Source organism: Pelodiscus sinensis, chromosome 13 (assembly GCF_052426305.1).
Source record: "Pelodiscus sinensis isolate ZL-2025 chromosome 13, ASM5242630v1, whole genome shotgun sequence".
In the NCBI taxonomy this organism is placed as follows: Eukaryota; Metazoa; Chordata; order Testudines; family Trionychidae; genus Pelodiscus; species Pelodiscus sinensis.
Window position 1 is genome coordinate 49544142 of NC_143064.1, and position 16851 is coordinate 49560992.

At 43.7% G+C, this 16851-nt stretch overlaps 1 protein-coding gene across 9 annotated transcripts in view; it reads left to right on the forward strand.

The window, feature by feature from the left end:
- Window positions 1-16851, forward strand: part of NSDHL (NAD(P) dependent 3-beta-hydroxysteroid dehydrogenase NSDHL) — a 42922-nt gene that overhangs the window by 13343 nt on the left and 12728 nt on the right. For 6 of the 9 annotated variants that reach the window (XM_075941218.2, XM_075941221.2, XM_075941222.2 and 3 more), the window contains 6 exons: window positions 2198-2359; window positions 3061-3207; window positions 6087-6215; window positions 11500-11642; window positions 13560-13662; window positions 14723-15051. In XM_075941218.2, coding sequence (XP_075797333.2) covers window positions 2198-2359; window positions 3061-3207; window positions 6087-6215; window positions 11500-11642; window positions 13560-13662; window positions 14723-15051 — 1013 coding nt within the window. Of the gene's footprint in view, window positions 1-2197; window positions 2360-3060; window positions 3208-6086; window positions 6216-11499; window positions 11643-13559; window positions 13663-14722; window positions 15297-16851 lie in introns of those variants that run through there. The other 3 variants (XM_075941219.2, XM_075941225.2, XM_075941226.2) reach the window with 2 other exon arrangements.

The following is a 16851-nucleotide window of genomic DNA, read 5'->3' on the forward strand; positions in this document are numbered from 1 at the left end:
TTACCTACAAAATTACAAGGCTACACCGCAGGCCAGATGCGGCTTGCCAAGCTGCATCCCATCCCCACACACCTCTCAGAGCATCCAGCTGCGGGAGCCATGTAGCTTTCTGTGTGCCACTGCAAATGCAGAGGGATGGGAGAGGCTTCACATGCTGCCTGCTCTGCAAGCAGGCAGCTCCCATTGGCTGGTTTCTGGCCAGTAGGAGCTGTATGATTGTGCTGGGGGCAGAGGTTAGCACACACAAGTCTCCCCCCCCCACACACACACACACTCATGGGGGCACTTTAGAAAAGCAGTGGTTCCCTGCTGACATGTGGGTAGGCAGGTAGCTTGCCTGAGGCATCTGCTGGTCTGCTAGACAGGAGCTGCCTAGGTAAGGACTTCCTGGCCAGAGCCTGCTTCTGGAACCCCAGCCCTTCCCTCCTCCCAGCTTTCTGTCTCCCATTGCACTCCTACCCCATATAACCTTAACCCAGACACTGCACCCCAATTGCATGCCCCAAGTAACAACCCAAATTCCTGCATCCCTTCTCTGTCATAATCCTCTCCTGTACCCATACCCACTTCCAGACCCTGCACCCCTGTCCCTGGTCACAACCCAAACCCCTGCTCCACCTGGTCCTAGGTCACTACCCCTTCCAAGACCGTTTACCCCCTCTTACATCCATCCTCCAGATCTACCTGCAACTATACCGTCTCCTGGACCCTGACCTCTCTCCCTACACCCCAGTCCTCTACCCCAAGCTCCCTTCTGCACTCAACCCGCATCCCAGACTCTCCACCACCTCCATTAATATGGAAGAATGCAGCTCTTGACCACTTACCAAATTCTTTGAATGTGCCCCCCATCTCAAATTATTGCCTTTCCCTGTTCTAGAGTTGTTGTAATTCTGGCACTCTTACGTTTAGAATAAATGCAGGAAGTTAAAATGGGGAAAAGACAAAATCAGATTTAGCTCATGTAACTTTTTGGGTGTTTGAACCTGTCTTAAGAGGAAATTCTGGCATGTTCACCTTCATGATTCTATTTATATCATTGCAGTGCTATACACAACCAGTTCAGAGATCCCTCCAGATAACTATTGGACTTTGATGTAACTGAGCAAGTCCAGTAGACTTTTCTCATGTCTGTTCTAATAGTGTGCAATGAGATCTCTTGTCTAAAGACAAAGTACTTAGAACCTCTTGAACAATCACCTGCCATAAGCACTTCACTGGGATAATTTTCCCCTTGAATTCTGTAGAAGATTTGCTGACGTGAGTGTTTTTGTGTAGTAACAATAGGCGCCAATCTATTTGTAACAGAGGATTCTTTGTGCAAAGTTTTTCTGCAAAGCCTTAGTTGCTCATTCTGTGTTGTTGCTTAGCAGAGAGGCCACCAGTCTTATTTCAGGCAGGTGGGTACTAAGGATGTTAAATATCGGTTAATTTACTAGTTGAATAGTTGATGGAATTTCCATCAACTAGTCGATAGGCACTTCTGCATTCCTCCTTTGAAATGTGGAACTCCGCATGCAGCCCAGGCCAGTGAGAAGTCCCACTGACTGTGGGCTGCAGGCAGTGTGCCAGCTTTGAAATGTACAAGAGTTCCCAGTGGGGGCTCTTGTGCATTTCAAAGCAGAAGTGCCCTCATGGAGCCCGGGGTCAGTGGGGAACTCTGAGTCCCCCACTGTCCCCGGGCTCCGTGTTGCACTGCCGATTTGAAATGCAATGTGGAGCCAGCTGATCCCAGGCTCCGCGCGGCATTTCCGCGGAACCCGGCATCGGTTAGGGACTCCCCAGCTGACCATGGGTTCAGCATGGCATTTCCCCAGAATCCGAGGTCAGCTGGCATTTCAAAGCGGTGGTGGCGCCGCACAGGTGATCCCAGTCTCAGCTGTGCGGTGCTGCCGCTTTTAAGTACCCCCTCTTCCACTCTCCCCCCTCTGCTGCCTCTATCTGATAGAGGCAGCAAGGGTGGAGGGGAGGGAATCAACTAGTCAACCGACTATCCGATCGGCATTTGCTTATTGGTTAGTCAACTGCTCCTTACATCCTTAGTGAGTACTCAAACAGGAGTGCCCCATGTTGACTCTGAGTAGTGGCTCCAATGAGATTGTCATTCCTAAGATCCTGTAGAGTTCAAGCCTGGGTTTACTTGTGAAGTCTGTCAGTATGTGTTTATGATACTTCTCTTTCCTTATTGCCTGTGCAGGCCTGTAAAAAATGCATCGTGATAGGTGGCTCAGGGTTCTTAGGCCAGCACATGGTGGAGAGGCTGCTGGAGAAAGGCTACACAGTCAGAGTGTTTGATATCCAAAAAGGTTTTGAGAACGATAAGGTGCAGTTTTTCCTGGGAGATCTCTGCAGTAAAAAGGTATAGTATGAATAGCTAGCTTTCTGTTATGGAACAAAAGTGAAATATGCAGACCAATCTTAGGATCTTGCAGAAACACATTCCCGAAGGTCATTGATTCCTTTTTATGATAATGTAATGTGTTCTTGGGAAGGTCAACGCTACAGCAGTATTTCCTGGAAGTACAGTCCTTTGCTTCTCTTTCAAAATGATCCCTATGAGAACCATCTTCATGAACCATCCTTGAGTATTTTAGCTTATATATGTACAAGAACAAGGCTTATATGTGTCTTCCACTATGGAGAGATGCAGACACAATGTGTCTTGGAAATAAATTGTTGTATATGTCTAAAAGAGGACACCTCCATGGGCTTAATGTACTCCTTCTAAGGGATGTACCATAAAGCTGGGCAGTAATGTTGGGATTTGGGGTTAAATTCTTGGAAAGGTTCCATGCTGAGGTTTTAACTCTTATTTGGGATACCCTTAGCCTTGTGCTTGCAGCTGAGTTAAATTGCTGCTGGCATGGCGAGTCTCCAAGCCTTAGTAAGCCTCTGGATTTTTTTTCTTGGGGGCAGGTGAGGGATCAAATAAGGCTGCTTGCATAGCAGAGAGGTCTGGAGGTACAAGGGCAAGTATGTGTTCATATAACCTACACACTTTCCAAATGAGGAAAGTGCTCCTGTGTTTTCATTAGTGCCTTGTCTCATCTGTCTCCCTAGGACCTGCTCCCTGCTCTACAAGGTGTGACTGTGGCTTTTCACTGTGCTTCACCAGCACCTTCCAGTGACAACAGGGAACTATTTTACAAAGTGAATTTTATGGGGACCAAAACAGTCATTGAAGCCTGTAAAGAAGCTGGGGTTCAGGTAAGTGTATAAGGCTATAGAGCAATGACATCTTAAGAAATGTGAACTTAATTGCTCCAATAGTGATTGTAAGACAACTGCACTGATTCCCCCTAGTCTTTCCAACATTATGAGTTTTTTATGTCAATTTCTGCCTATTTAAATTCTCAAGCATTGGACAAATGAGAGAATTTATTTTTTGGTGTAGGGAGTTGGCAAATGTCATTGAGGAATCTTTGGTCATTATCTTTGAAAAGTCGTGGAGATTAGGAGAGATCCCAGATTATTGGAAAAAGGCAAATGTAGTGCCCATCTTCAAAAAAGGGAAGAAGGACGATCCAGGGAACTATAGACCGGTCAGTCTTACCTCTGTCCCTGGAAGAATCATGGAAGGGATCCTTAAGGAATCCATTTTGAGGCACTTGGAAGAGGGGAAAGTGATCAAGAATAGTCAGCATGGTATCACAAAGGGCAAGTCGTGCCTGATCAATCTGATTAGCTTCTATGATGAGGTAACTGGCTCTGTAGACATGGGACGGTAAGATGAATAGAAAGCTGGCTAGACTATCGGGCCCAGTGGGTCAACGTCAGGATGGTGGTCGGTTTCTAGCGGAGTGCCCCAAGATTTGGTTCTTGGACTGGTTTCGTTCAATATCTTTATTAATGACCTGATGAGTGGGAGGATTGCACCATCAGCAAGTTTGCAGATGACACTAAGTTAGGGGGAGAGGTAGATTGCTCCAGGGCAGAAGTAGGGTCCAGAGTGACTTAGACAAATTGGAGGTTCGGGCCACAAGAAATCTGATGAGGTTCAACAAGGACAAGTACAGAGTCCTGCACTTGGGACGGAAGAATCCCAAGCATTGTTACAGGCTGGGGACGAACCGGCTAAGTAGCAGTTCTGCAGAAAAGAACCTGGGGATTACAGTGGATGAGAAGCTGGATATAAGTCAACAGTGTGCCCTTGTAGCCAAGAAGGCTAATGGCATATTAGGTAGCATTAGGAGGAGCATTGCCAGTAGATCCAGAGATGTGATTATTCCCCTTTATTCAGCTCTGGTGAGACCACATCTACAGTATTGTGTCCAGTTCTGGGCCCCTCACTACGAAAAGGATGTGGACACATTAGAGAAGATCCAGCGGAGGGCAACCAAAATGATTAGGGGGCTGAAGCATATGACCTACAAGGAGAGGCTGAGGGAGTTGGGTCTGTTTAGTCTGCAGAAGCGAAGAGTGAGGGGGATTTGATAGCAGCTTTCAACTTCCTGAAGGGAGGTTCCAAAGAGGATGGAGAAAGGCTGTTCTCAGTAGTGACGGATGGCAGAACAATGATCTCAAGTTGCAGTGAGAGAGGTCCAGGTTGGATATTAGGAAAAACTATTTCACTAGGAGAGTGGTGAAGCACTGGAAGTAGGGAAGTAGTGGAGTCTTCGTACATGCATCTGACGAAGTGGGTCTTTGCCCACGAAAGCTTATGCTCCTACACTTCAGTTAGTCTATAAGGTGCCACAGGACTCCTCATCGCTTTTCCATCCCTAGAGATTTTTAAGTCTCAGCTTGACAAAGCTCTGGCCGGGTTGATTTAGTTGGGATTGGTCCTGCCTTGGGCAGGGGCTGGACTTGATCACCTCCTGAGGTCTCTTCCAGCTCTATGGTTCTGTGATGTACCTGGGTCGTAACTCCCAGTCAGCAGGCCAGTAGGTTTCTCAGGCAGGCACTGTGAGAGTCTGTGAATAACTGCTAGCTTGAGGGGGAGGGGTACTTCATGGACTCTGTGTTCTTTAAACAGGCAGGACCCATTGGCCGGAATCGAGTCAATGTGATTGTGCTGGGGATGGGGGCAGCACACAAAGCCTCTCTTTCCCCCAGGCTTACAGCTGTTCAAAGGCAAGTAGGGCTCCACAGCCAGCTTTTTTGAGTGGCATACAGGGGCTGGGAAGTCAGAGAGCATGCTTGAGGCTTCCTGCTAGCCTCTGGACTGGGTCCAGCAGCTTGGTGGTTTGTATTTTGGCCCTGGCTCTGTACTAAATAACTTCTCTCAAAATAGGTATTTTCTTATAAAAACTAACATACAGATGAATTGGGCTGGTCTCTAACTATGAGTTTGTCACGTCTTAGTTGGTGCCTGCAGCCTGGGTAGGAGCCTATTATCTGATTGTTTTCTTTTAATGTATATTAAAATAAATAATTCATAGAAATAAATACGTTTTAGAATAGGCACATCCTCTGGTTTTTACAGCAATAGGGTGTCTGATGGAGTTCACTTATGAGTTTGAGGGTTTTATTACCTGTAATTTTCAAATTGCTTTCAATTAAAGCATCGCTAAAATCAAGTGCTGCATTCTTTGTAGAACTATCCTAGAAGAGGCTAATATTGTTCCTGCATCTGGACTTTTTTACAGCCTTTGTAAGCTGTATATCATTTGATTTATCTTATAATACCGTGGGTGGGCAACCTGCAACCCACTGGGGTTTTCACATGTGGCCCATGCACCCTTCTTCTGCCCCCTTCTCCCATGCCTCTTATGCACTGAGGGTCCTGTACTTAACCTACTCCTCCCCGTGTCCCAGAGCTTGAACACTCTAAATTGGCTGAAATGTGCTTGGGAGAGGAGGCAAGGGAGAGGCCAGGCAGGGATACGATATTGTAAAGTATGTGTAAATGTGATTTTATTATTTGAAGTTGATGACAGTTAAAGCATTTCTACATGTTTTAAAATATTCAGCATGTCATATATTAATATATTTAATCTTATTCTTGGGGTCAAGGTTAGTGCACATGACTGATTTCATCTCAGTGGGCTGCAAGATTGAAGGAGGCCGCGTATGCGGCCCACTCGCTAGCCTTGATTGCCCATCGCTGCTCTAATACATCACATTTCTTCTATAATCATTGTCAGAAACTGGTGTTAACCAGCAGTGCCAGTGTAGTCTTTGAGGGCACAGACATCAAGAATGGAACAGAAGACCTTCCTTATGCAAAGAGACCTGTTGACTACTACACAGAGACCAAGATCCTACAGGAGAAGGTACAAAGCACTGTACTGCAATACTGACACTTTGTACTTAAACTAGTGTTCCTTTTAATGGTGGTCCCCATGTGGATTCCAAATGCAGGTGTGCACATGTGCTATTTACCAGAATCAAAACTGTTCATAGTAGTGTCAGTTGACTTGCATATATGTTGGCCACATGGCATGTCCCAGGCTTTAAAACATTGCATGAATTGATGCTCCTCCGGTTTCCTTTTACCATTGTTTGTCCAGAATCCGAAGCCCTGTCCCTTAGTGCTCTTAGCTTGCTAAGAGAACTGCTGCTGTCCATTGTACATAGGTTTTTTTTTCTCTCTTAGTTGGTTGTAGTATGCTTGTTTGTTCATTTAGTTAGCTATTTCCCCATGACTTCTCCCCTCTGGAGACTTTTTCCCCAGCTTGAGGACTTTTCTTAGAATTCTAGGGCTGGAAGAGACTTCAGGTGATCATTGAGTCCAGCCTCTCTCCCAAAACAGGATTAACCCTGACCAAATCATCCCAGCCAGGGCTTTGTCAAGCTGGGACTCCAAAACCTCTAGAGATGGAGATTCCACCACCTCCCTAGGTAACCTGTTCCAGTACTTCACCACCCTTCTAGTGAAATAGTTTTTCCTAATATCCAACCTAGACTTCCCCCTCTGTAACTTGGGACCATTGCTTCTTGTTCTGCCGTGTGTCACTACTTAGAACAGCCTCTCTCCATCCATTTTGGAACCTCCTTTCAGGAAGTTGAAGACAGCTATCAAATCCCTCCTCACTCTTCTCTTCTGCAGTCTAAATAAGCCCAAATCCCTTAGCCTCTCGTCATAGGTCATGGGCTCCAGCCCCCTCATCATTTTGGTTGCCCTCCGCTAGACCCTCTCCAATGCGTCCACATCCTTTCTATAGTGGGGGGCCCAGACCTGGATGTAATACTCCAAATGTGGCCTCACCAGTGCCGAATAAAGGGGAATAATAACTTCTTTAAATCTGCTTACAGTGCTCCTCATAATACTCCCTAATATGCCATTAGCCTTCTTGGCTACAAGGGCACACTGTTGACTCATATCCAGCTTCTCATTCACTGTAATCCCTAGGTCCTTTTCTGCCAGGCAGTCCCCAGCTTGTTACAATGCTTGGGATTTGTCTGCCCCAAGTGCAGGACTCTGCACTTGTTGTTGTTGAACCTCATCAGATTTCTTTTGGACCAATCTTCTCATTTTTCTAGGTCACTCTGGACCCATCCCTGCCCTCCAAGTATCTACTTCTCCTTCTAGGTTAGTGTCATCTGCAAACTCGCTGAGGGTGCAATCCATCCCTTCATCCAGGTCATTTATAAAGATAAACAAAACTGGCCCAAGAACCGATCCTTGGGGCACGCTGCTAGAAACCGATGGCCAACCTAACATTGAGCCGTTGATCATTACCCATTGGGCCTGACAAATCTAGCCAGCTTTCTATTCACCTTACAGTCTGTCTATCCAATCCATATTTCCTTAACTTGCTGGCAAGAATACTGTGGGAGACAGTATAAAAAGCTTTACTAAAATCAAGGTATATCACATCCACTGACTTTCCCATATCCATAGATCCAGTTACCTCATCATAGAAGCTAATCAGATTGGTCAGGCAGGATTTGCCGTTGATGAATCCATGTTGACTGTTCCTGATCACTTTTCCCTCAAGATGGGTTCAGATACTGTGCTTTGTGCTCGGGCTCCTTTTATGTGAGGGATGGACACCAACATTGCATTTGTTTTTTTGGTGAGGCTCATATTGCTGCACGCTGCAGTCTACACCCCATGTCAGGCTACCAGTAAGTCGGACCTCCTGAGCTGCAAGGTCTGCTCCTTTGCTGGCCATTAATTCTGCATTGCCAGCTACAAGGTCATCTTGGCCAAGTATGACTTCCTGTCATATTCCCGGTATGTAGATTTCCAGGCCTTCCTTCTCCCAGGGTACCTCTAGAGAGCGGTGATATTTTATCCCAAAATAACATTTTTACATCTTAACAACAAGCTTATTTCGAAATATATTTGAAATAACGGACTCTCCATTCTGATGTCCCCGTAAACCTTGTTCCTTGAGGATTAAGCGACTTGTCAAAATAGCAGTCTATTTCAAAATTTAATTTAGAAATAGACAATCTCGAAATAAGCTATGCAATTTATGTAGCTTGAATTGTGTAGCTTAGTTCGAGTTACAGTGTGTTGAATAGACATACCCCCAGAAAAGCAACAATGCATCTGATGCCAAGGGGCTGAAGGCAAGTTGGTGGCCAACATTGCTCTCCAGGACACGGCTGATGCTGTCAATACTGCATTTTGCTTGTTAGCATCCTGGCTTCTCTTCCTCTGGCACTCCTGATTTCAGTCCAGTGGCTTCCTGAAGGAGATCTAAACCCTTCTTGAGGACCTCCCTTTTGACAACCATGACCCAGAGGTAGATGGGGTAGTAGGTTTCTTTGTTGCAGATACTCATTCTGCCTCAGACCCTAAACTCTGGTCTGAGTGAGCAACAAATTAATCACAGGTACACCTTTTCATCTTAGTTAATATAAATTCTAATTTAGTAATGTGAACACCATATAATCATAACGTGCATGAATTATGCATGCAACCATAACTCTGTGACGAATATAATTATGCCTGCTCCTGTTTACTGTTTACAGCTTTTTAGCTGAAGCAAGCAGTTTTACATTACAAATTTCTTGAATCAGCAACTTACAATGGGGTGAAAGGAATTGTGACCATGAATATGTTTCAAAGCAGGTGGGAGGGAAGGGAAGAAGATAACATGCAGTTGTAGACAGAGTATTCATTAGAAGTTACATCCTAAGGTATGTATTTATTTATCCCAAGCAAGCAGGAAAGAAGGGATTAAAACATGTCTATAAATTAATATGGACAGTACCTGCCCGTGCTGTATTCCTGTCTCCATGGTGGCAATTATCCATCTGTCTTATTTAACTCTTACAAACTTATTGTTGGAGAGTGTACAGCTATGAAGTGGACTCCTGTGCCAATATCTCTTGCCTTTATTCCTGCACCCCTGCCTGTTGCCAACAGTCGTCCTCTTTCTGACCCTTCCCTGCCTACAAGGTCACATGCCAGCCTTACCGTTAACCATATTCTTAGTGCTGACCGAATTCTTCACAGTGCAATCCATGCACACAACAACCTTGCCACTTTGCCACTGCTTCTTCATCTGTCTCCAGCCTTCTCAACGTTCATTGAAGCAGCCGCCCTTTTGACACCTCCTCCAAGATCCAGGAACCTTCTCAACCCTTCTTGCCACTCCTGCAGGTAGTTTTCAGGGATTTCCTTACCCTTTTTGATCACATCAGGGGCAAGAAAACTACTGATTATATTACTATAAGAAGCACACACAATCTGTTTCCAGGGGATAAGGCAGTGTGCTGTATTTATTGAAAGTACAATTTAAGCATTAAAATCAGTATGTGCTTCCATTCTTTCTCTCACACCTCCTCCCCAAAAGGTTCTGTAGCTGGAACTTAGTTTGTAGTCCATAGCATTTCTTGGGAAACTCCAATGTGATGCATAATGAACCCAAAGTCCTCATGGCAATACACCTTTCTTTTACAGCAGTAAGTTGTGCCCTACTGTGTATTGCTGGAGTTAATCACAGTGTAGTCAAGGCTCTGGAAAAAATAATCCCAACTATACATACAAAATGATGGGGACTAATTGAGTGCCCCAATAGGGGGACCTGGGTCCACCAGGTCCAGACTCAGAGGCAATGAGTAGCAGATCGGTCTACCACTCCATTGGTGGGGAATCTGGCCAAAGCACTCTGAGTGTACCTGGGCGGGAGAGGCCGCTCCTGCACCCTCCCTCAGTTACTTCCTATCAGTGCTGCTGGGGCATCATCCCACGTAGCAGCTGGGTCTCCCAGGTCCCCGGCAGAGGTTTCTCCTGGGGCTCTGCTGGGGCCATGTAGCTGTAGTCTCTTAGAATTTCGATTTCCGCTGTCTGGGTCGTTGGCTGTTGCAGCTTGGGAGCTCTGGCTGGAGGTCTTCCCCTTCGCTGGCCAGTCCAGACTGAGCTGCTCTCTTGCCTTTTATGCTGTCCCAGCACTTTGAGCCTGCCCAGTCTGGTTGCACAGGGGCGGGACTTCCTCTGCACAAAGGGTTTTTACCCCTCCTCCCCTAGTGCAAGGTATGCACACCCTGTCACACTCCCACTTCGGATATCAAAAATCTGAGGTCTATTTCACTTTCAGGTTCTTAGTGCTGCAGGAATTGGTTGTTAAATATGGTGACAAACTGTTTACATGAATTAAAACCAAATGCTTGTAATTAGAATTTTTGGAAATATGGAAACATGCTCGAGTTTTATAAAGTCTTTAGCAGAATTTACAGTTGAATCCCAGTTTAAGTTGACAGTGTCCACTTAAGCAAAAGTGTTAGGCTTGCCTTTTTCCATTCTTTGAAAAATATCAGGAAAAAATGAGAGAATGTATTTGCTAACCAAAAATATCATCTGAGCATCTGTTCATTTGCAAATTCATCTGCCTTTTAGGTTGATGAGCTAATAGAGTAGGATGCCTATGAATACATTATCAGACAAATCTACGCCAATGTGTCCATAATTATGCCTTTTTGGGGCAAAGCAGTGGAAATATCCATACTTACTTGCACACACAACTTAGTACTTCGTAACAAAAAACATTAGATTTCTGCCAGCTGCTGGAATATGCTAAAATGTGATGTTTGGAAACTCCTAGTGGAACTTCAAACTAAACTAAGTCTGTATGTTGTTGCCTTGTGTTTTCAGTGGAGTGAAATGAAATTTTCTCAAAGGGTGGATTAAGGGAGCTAATGATGGAAAGCTTTCATTTACTGAAGACTTAAAGGATTTGAGTGGAGATATGATCTCTTCTTCTATTCCCCCCACTACCTCAAAATGGATTAAGCAATGCAGTTCCAGGATTCCACTGTTCACCTATGGATATGATTCATTTGGTCCTCATTGAAAGAACCTATTCGGGTCTCTCCTTTTGCTCTGTGAAGTATGTCTGACAGTGAAACTAGATATGGCCTTGTCTGCTGCCTTCCGCCCCTTTCCTGCCAGGAAAAAAGGAGATCCAGGGGAAAAAGGCTCCCCAGTCAGAGTTAGGCATTAGCTCATATATTGAAGCTGGAGAGAGGTTTTCCGAAAAGATGCAGAGGCAGCATTTTTCTAATGAAAAGCAGTTCAATGGGATGATGCAATGAGGGCATTTCTAAGCCATTTGCTGGTCTCTTCAGTGTTTTTCAACTAACTCTTTTTGTCTCCCACAGGAAGTGCTAAATGCTAATGATCCAGATGAGAATTTCTTCACAATTGCCATTCGCCCTCATGGGATATTTGGTCCCAGGGACCTCCAGCTGGTTCCTATCCTCATTCAGGCAGCTAAGAGTGGCAAAATGAAGTTCATGATTGGGTGAGAGAGGTTCTGTCATCCTTATGGCTCATGGAAATTTGATTTAAAAGTGACTCTCTCCTTTTGGAAGAGAATATTATTAAATCATGGTATCAAAGATGCGGATGGCACTTCTCCATTGTTCTCTCCAGGCAGAGTCTTTAACTTGCCCAAGAATTAGGCAGAATGTGTAATGTAAGTCCATCAACTTCTGCAGATAATCTACTCGGGAATCATTAAAAAAAATCAGGAAATAATGGGTTTTCTAGTTATCCTACCACAGCTTTGACCCAGGACTCATTTTAAAGAAATCATTTTTGTGAGGGATGTTGATTTTAAGATGAGTTTGTCTCCTGTTTGAACAGACTGCATCACTTGAGCTGTCTATGAACAATCTAGAACAAATCTCTCTCCTAATTTTTTTTCCTGTGCCCAGTAGTTCAAAGCTGACTGGTCACACATTGAGCATGGTTCAGTTATGTTCATCTGTAATATGCAACAGGATACAACAGAGAATGGATTGTTACAATAACTTACCTAGTGTTATACAATTATTGCATTCAACCATCTTATTGAGATTTCAAAACTTAAATTGTGCTTTGATATTCATATAGATGATAATAATAAGTTAAACTTTGCTTCCTCATTGCAAGTGGCACAACTTGTAGTGTGGAATTTAAAATTTAGAGCAAAAAGTATGACTAGCCTACTAGGTTTTGTTTAAGACTCATGTATTGTGATTTTAAAAATAATTTTGCAATCTAGTTTATAATAGATTTAATTACATACTGGGCGGGATAGATGTATTTGAGAGAGAGAGAAGTATCTAGTGTTGCTTTTGTGTTAGCTTGAACATCTGCTATCAGTCAAACTTGCCTTCTCAGGCTATCTTATGAATCCAAATAAATGCAAGCTTCCTTATCTTACATTACCAAAACAATTCTGGTATAGTCTTGACTATCTTCAGTCAGAAAAGTATTGACTCTGTGGAACTAGAAACACTTATATATTTCCTTCAAGTCAGGACTGTTTTCTCTTCTATCTTTGTATGACCCATCAGAGCCACAATCACTGAAAATTATGAATTATAAAGTTTGTTTCACAACAACTTGCTTTTAAGGATAAGGTGAGGGAGAGTATATCTGACAATCCGATTGTTAATTTAATTAGTCTTTAAGTGAAATGAGCACATTGGGTTTAAATTCAGCTCAGATGTAAGCAGGTGAAGATCCCCTTCATTTTGGCCAGTGCTAACTATGAACAAAATTTAAATTTCATGAGCCAAGCAAATTCATAATTGAGCAGAAAGTTTGTCCTTGAAATGACTCCTTGTGTAGTAGAACTAATATGGTTATTTTATCTGCTTCTGTAGATTGTTCCACTGATGTTATATGATCCCCTGGTCCCAGAATCTTCAGATTTCAATTAGGCGTGACTGCAGGTTTTGAAGGCTTGCCTGAACAGGAGCTGGGATAGTGCCAGGCTTGCTCTGCTCTCCTGATCAATGATTTACGCTTTGTCTACACTAGCACTTTTGTCAGTCAGGGATGTGAGAGAAACACGCAGCCCAACCAACAAAAATTTCACTGACAAAAGTACTGGTGTGGACAGTGCTATGTTGGTGGGAGGTGCTCTCACAGTGACACAGTTCCTGCCTCTCATTGGGAGCTGGTTTATGCTGGCAGGAGAGCTCTCCCATCAGCATAGAGCAGCTATGTGGGAAGACATTACAGTGATGTAGCTACAAGTGGTATAGCTTTGTCACTATAAGGTCCATAATGTAGACAGTAACTTAGAGATTTCATGTTCAGAAAGGGATTGGTCTGAAACAGCACTTTGTCTTGATGTTGGGGGAACAGGTAGCTAGGAGCTATGTCACTTGCTGATTTTTAGCTACCTTGTACATTTGAGACCCTTTTTTTTCTTTTGTATATGTAGGGATGGGAAGAACTTGGTAGACTTTACCTTTGTGGAAAATGTGGTCCATGGGCACTTATTAGCTGCAGAGCATCTTCATAAAGACTCTCCCCTGTGTGGGAAGGTAAGATGGTCTCCCTGTTGCATATGGCAAAACTGGATGTCAGAGGTTTCATTTCTTTGTTTCTCCTTTGTTTCACACACACTTTATACCCCTAGGGTTTTTTTTTAAGTGCTGTGGAGGATATTTTTATCATGGAGGAATGTGACTGCACTAACTAGAATAAAGCCTAGTATAAAAAAGTGCTGTGTAAGCTTCCTTCAGATTCTATGTCCTCGTCCCATATGTGCTGCTTTGCCGCACCCCTTGGTCAGGATTTATCTGGGGTTGAGATAGTGTGGTACCCTATCCACGTTCTGCCCGCACTTCTGAAATAGCTGCATGTTTCTGTGAATAGGATTGGCAATAAAATGCTAACATTGAAATGTTGGTTCCAATAGGAAATTAACTTTGAAGATCAATGGAGGTAGTTCACATCTCTTAGCTATTTTTTTTTTCTGCAGATTCATTCAGTTGTCTGTGCATCTTGTAAAAGCACCTTTGTAACTATAGGAGCTAAAGACAGACGTAAACTTACTGCTTAGCTAAAGCTCAAAGCACTTAAATATAACTTAGCAGTTACAAAACATCAAGTCTAAAGCAGCAGAAATTCTCACGGTTATCTTTGTTCAGTGTTTAATTCTATAAACAATCACTAATAGTCTGAGATCTTATCTAAATTTAAATGCTATAGTGGCACAGCTACAGCGCTTCAGTGTAGACACATCCATGCCAACAGGAGGGTTGTCCCATCAGCATAGATAATCCACACTTCAAGAGGTGGTAGTGAGATCAGCAGAAGAATTCTTCTAAGCTTAAAGCTGTCTACGTGGGGATTTAGGTTGCTTTTTAACTATGCCACTTGGCAGTGTGAATTTTTCACTTCTGGTTTGCTGGGAGCAGTAGGTCCTCTTACTAAAGGAGGCACTTGTAGCTCCATAAGAAGCCATTTCCCTAGTACTAAGAATTATCAGAGCAAAGCCAGGGGTGTTAGTCTTCTCAGCAGTAAAATGAAAACTGGGGCTTTATAAAAATGTATCCAAAACCACACTGGTTTTTTTTATTTGTTTGTTCTTTCTTTCAGGCATTTCACATCACAAACGATGAGCCAGTACCTTTCTGGTCATTCATGTCCCGTATCTTAACTGGCTTGAATTATGATGCACCCAAATACCAAATACCCTATATGGTGGCATATTATTTAGCTCTCTTACTATCTCTGGTGCTGCTGCTGCTGAGTCCACTCATCAAGATTAAACCTACCTTCACTCCCATGCGGGTAGCATTAGCTGGAACATACCATTACTACAGCTGCGAGAGGGCCAAAAGGGACATGGGCTACAAGCCGGTGGTGAGCCTGGATGAAGCAATAGAGAGGACTATCCAGAGCTATTCCCATCTACACCAAGCCAAGTAAGGAGACCCAAAGAAATCCCTCTAGCTAACAGATTTAACAAGGACTTTGAAGAGACCCTAATTCTCTGGACAGATAAACTTTTCCTCGGGCCTCTCCTAGGGATAATGTGTTTCTCTGGACTGAAGGATTTCATCCTGTTGCTGTACTAAGAGTCCATATCTCCCTTGTCATTACTGTGATGTGACCACCTGTTCCAATTGCTACTAGATTTCAATAAACACCCTAATATTTCCTCCTAAAATAGTAAGCTAGCACTTCCTCATACTATCTTTTGCTTGTTCTACTTGTGTCATATTTTGTTGCTCTGGTCTTTCCAGTCTTTCTTAATGGCTGTGGATTGAGTTCTCATGACAGGTTTCTCTCTCTCTGATCTTGATACTTGCCTCTAAAGCAGCATGCAATATTATAAAAGCTTATACCACTATCTGTTTTAAACCATGGAAGTTCTCTGAGGTGTGTATGTCTTTCTATGGCCCTAGGTTTATTTGATCTGTTGCCATGAGCCAAAGCAGGAAATTCTGAGATACCTGAACTGTGGCCATGTGAAGTTCCTCTGCTGGGCTCACTAGCCCTTTCTAAACACTTTTTTTAAGGCATCCTTGTAGCTTTGAACTAGAATCCCACTGGCTACGTCTACATTGGCCCCTTTTCCGGAAGGGGCATGGTAATTTTTGAAATCGCAATAGGGAAATGCACGGGGGATTTAAATATCCCCCGCGGCATTTAAATAAAAATGTCCGCCGCTTTTTTCCGGCTTTTAGAAAAGCCGGAAAAGAGCGTCTACACTGGCCCCGATCCTCCGGAAAAAAAGCCCTTTTCCGGAGGATCTTATTCCTACTTATTCAAAGGGCTTTTTTTCCGGAGGATCGGGGCCAGTGTAGACGCTCTTTTTCGGCTTTTCTAAAAGCTGGAAAAAAGCGGCGGACATTTTTATTTAAATGCCGCGGGGGATATTTAAATCCCCCGCGCATTTCCCTATTGCGATTTCAAAAATTACCATGCCCCTTCCGGAAAAGGGGCCAATGTAGACGAGCCCACTTTGTTTAGAAATAACATGAATAAATTAAAGCAATGGCAGCTTCATAAGTGTTGCCTCTTTAAAAAGCAGTCTCCATTATGAACATGTCAGTGTGAGCAGAGTTTACACTTGAGGGAGTTGTAATTACTCCCATTCACTCTTTTAAAAATATCCTAGACCATTGTCACTTAGCATATGGTATCTGTTCTCTGTAATGATGTCAGTGAGTGGTACAAAGGCAACATACATTCTATGGCAAGTTTTAGGTACATTTAGCAGTAGAGCCCTAGTAGTCTGACAGTGCTACAGATGAAAGAATCTCCTGCAGCTTTCTGTCTCTAAATTAATTCCCACTCCCCCATGAGAAAATGGATATTCTAATAATATTCTCTTCCTTGTGCTCTTTAGTTTGACAATCACATTCTTTTGACATTACACTGTAATCTTTAATTTTCCACTTTTGAGTTTAAAATGAGTCGTTGAAGTGGTGTGGAAGGAAGCTAGAGTTAGTGGGTGGGACTTTTGTCATTTGAAAGCTATGGGGGTCCTTCAGTTATGTTTGTACAGTTTCTAGCATAAGGAGACCATAGGCGCTAACGGTGCACAAATGATGGTGGGATAAGCAAATTAACTAGCTGTTAGTGAGTACAGGTTGGCCCTCCCTTGTCCAGAACTCTCAGGACTTGATTGGTCCCAGATGAGGGTTTTGCCAGACCAGGGGAGGGCATTTCTGGCACCCCTAATGCTTGTCCCCCCGGCATGCCCTCCTCCACCTCCC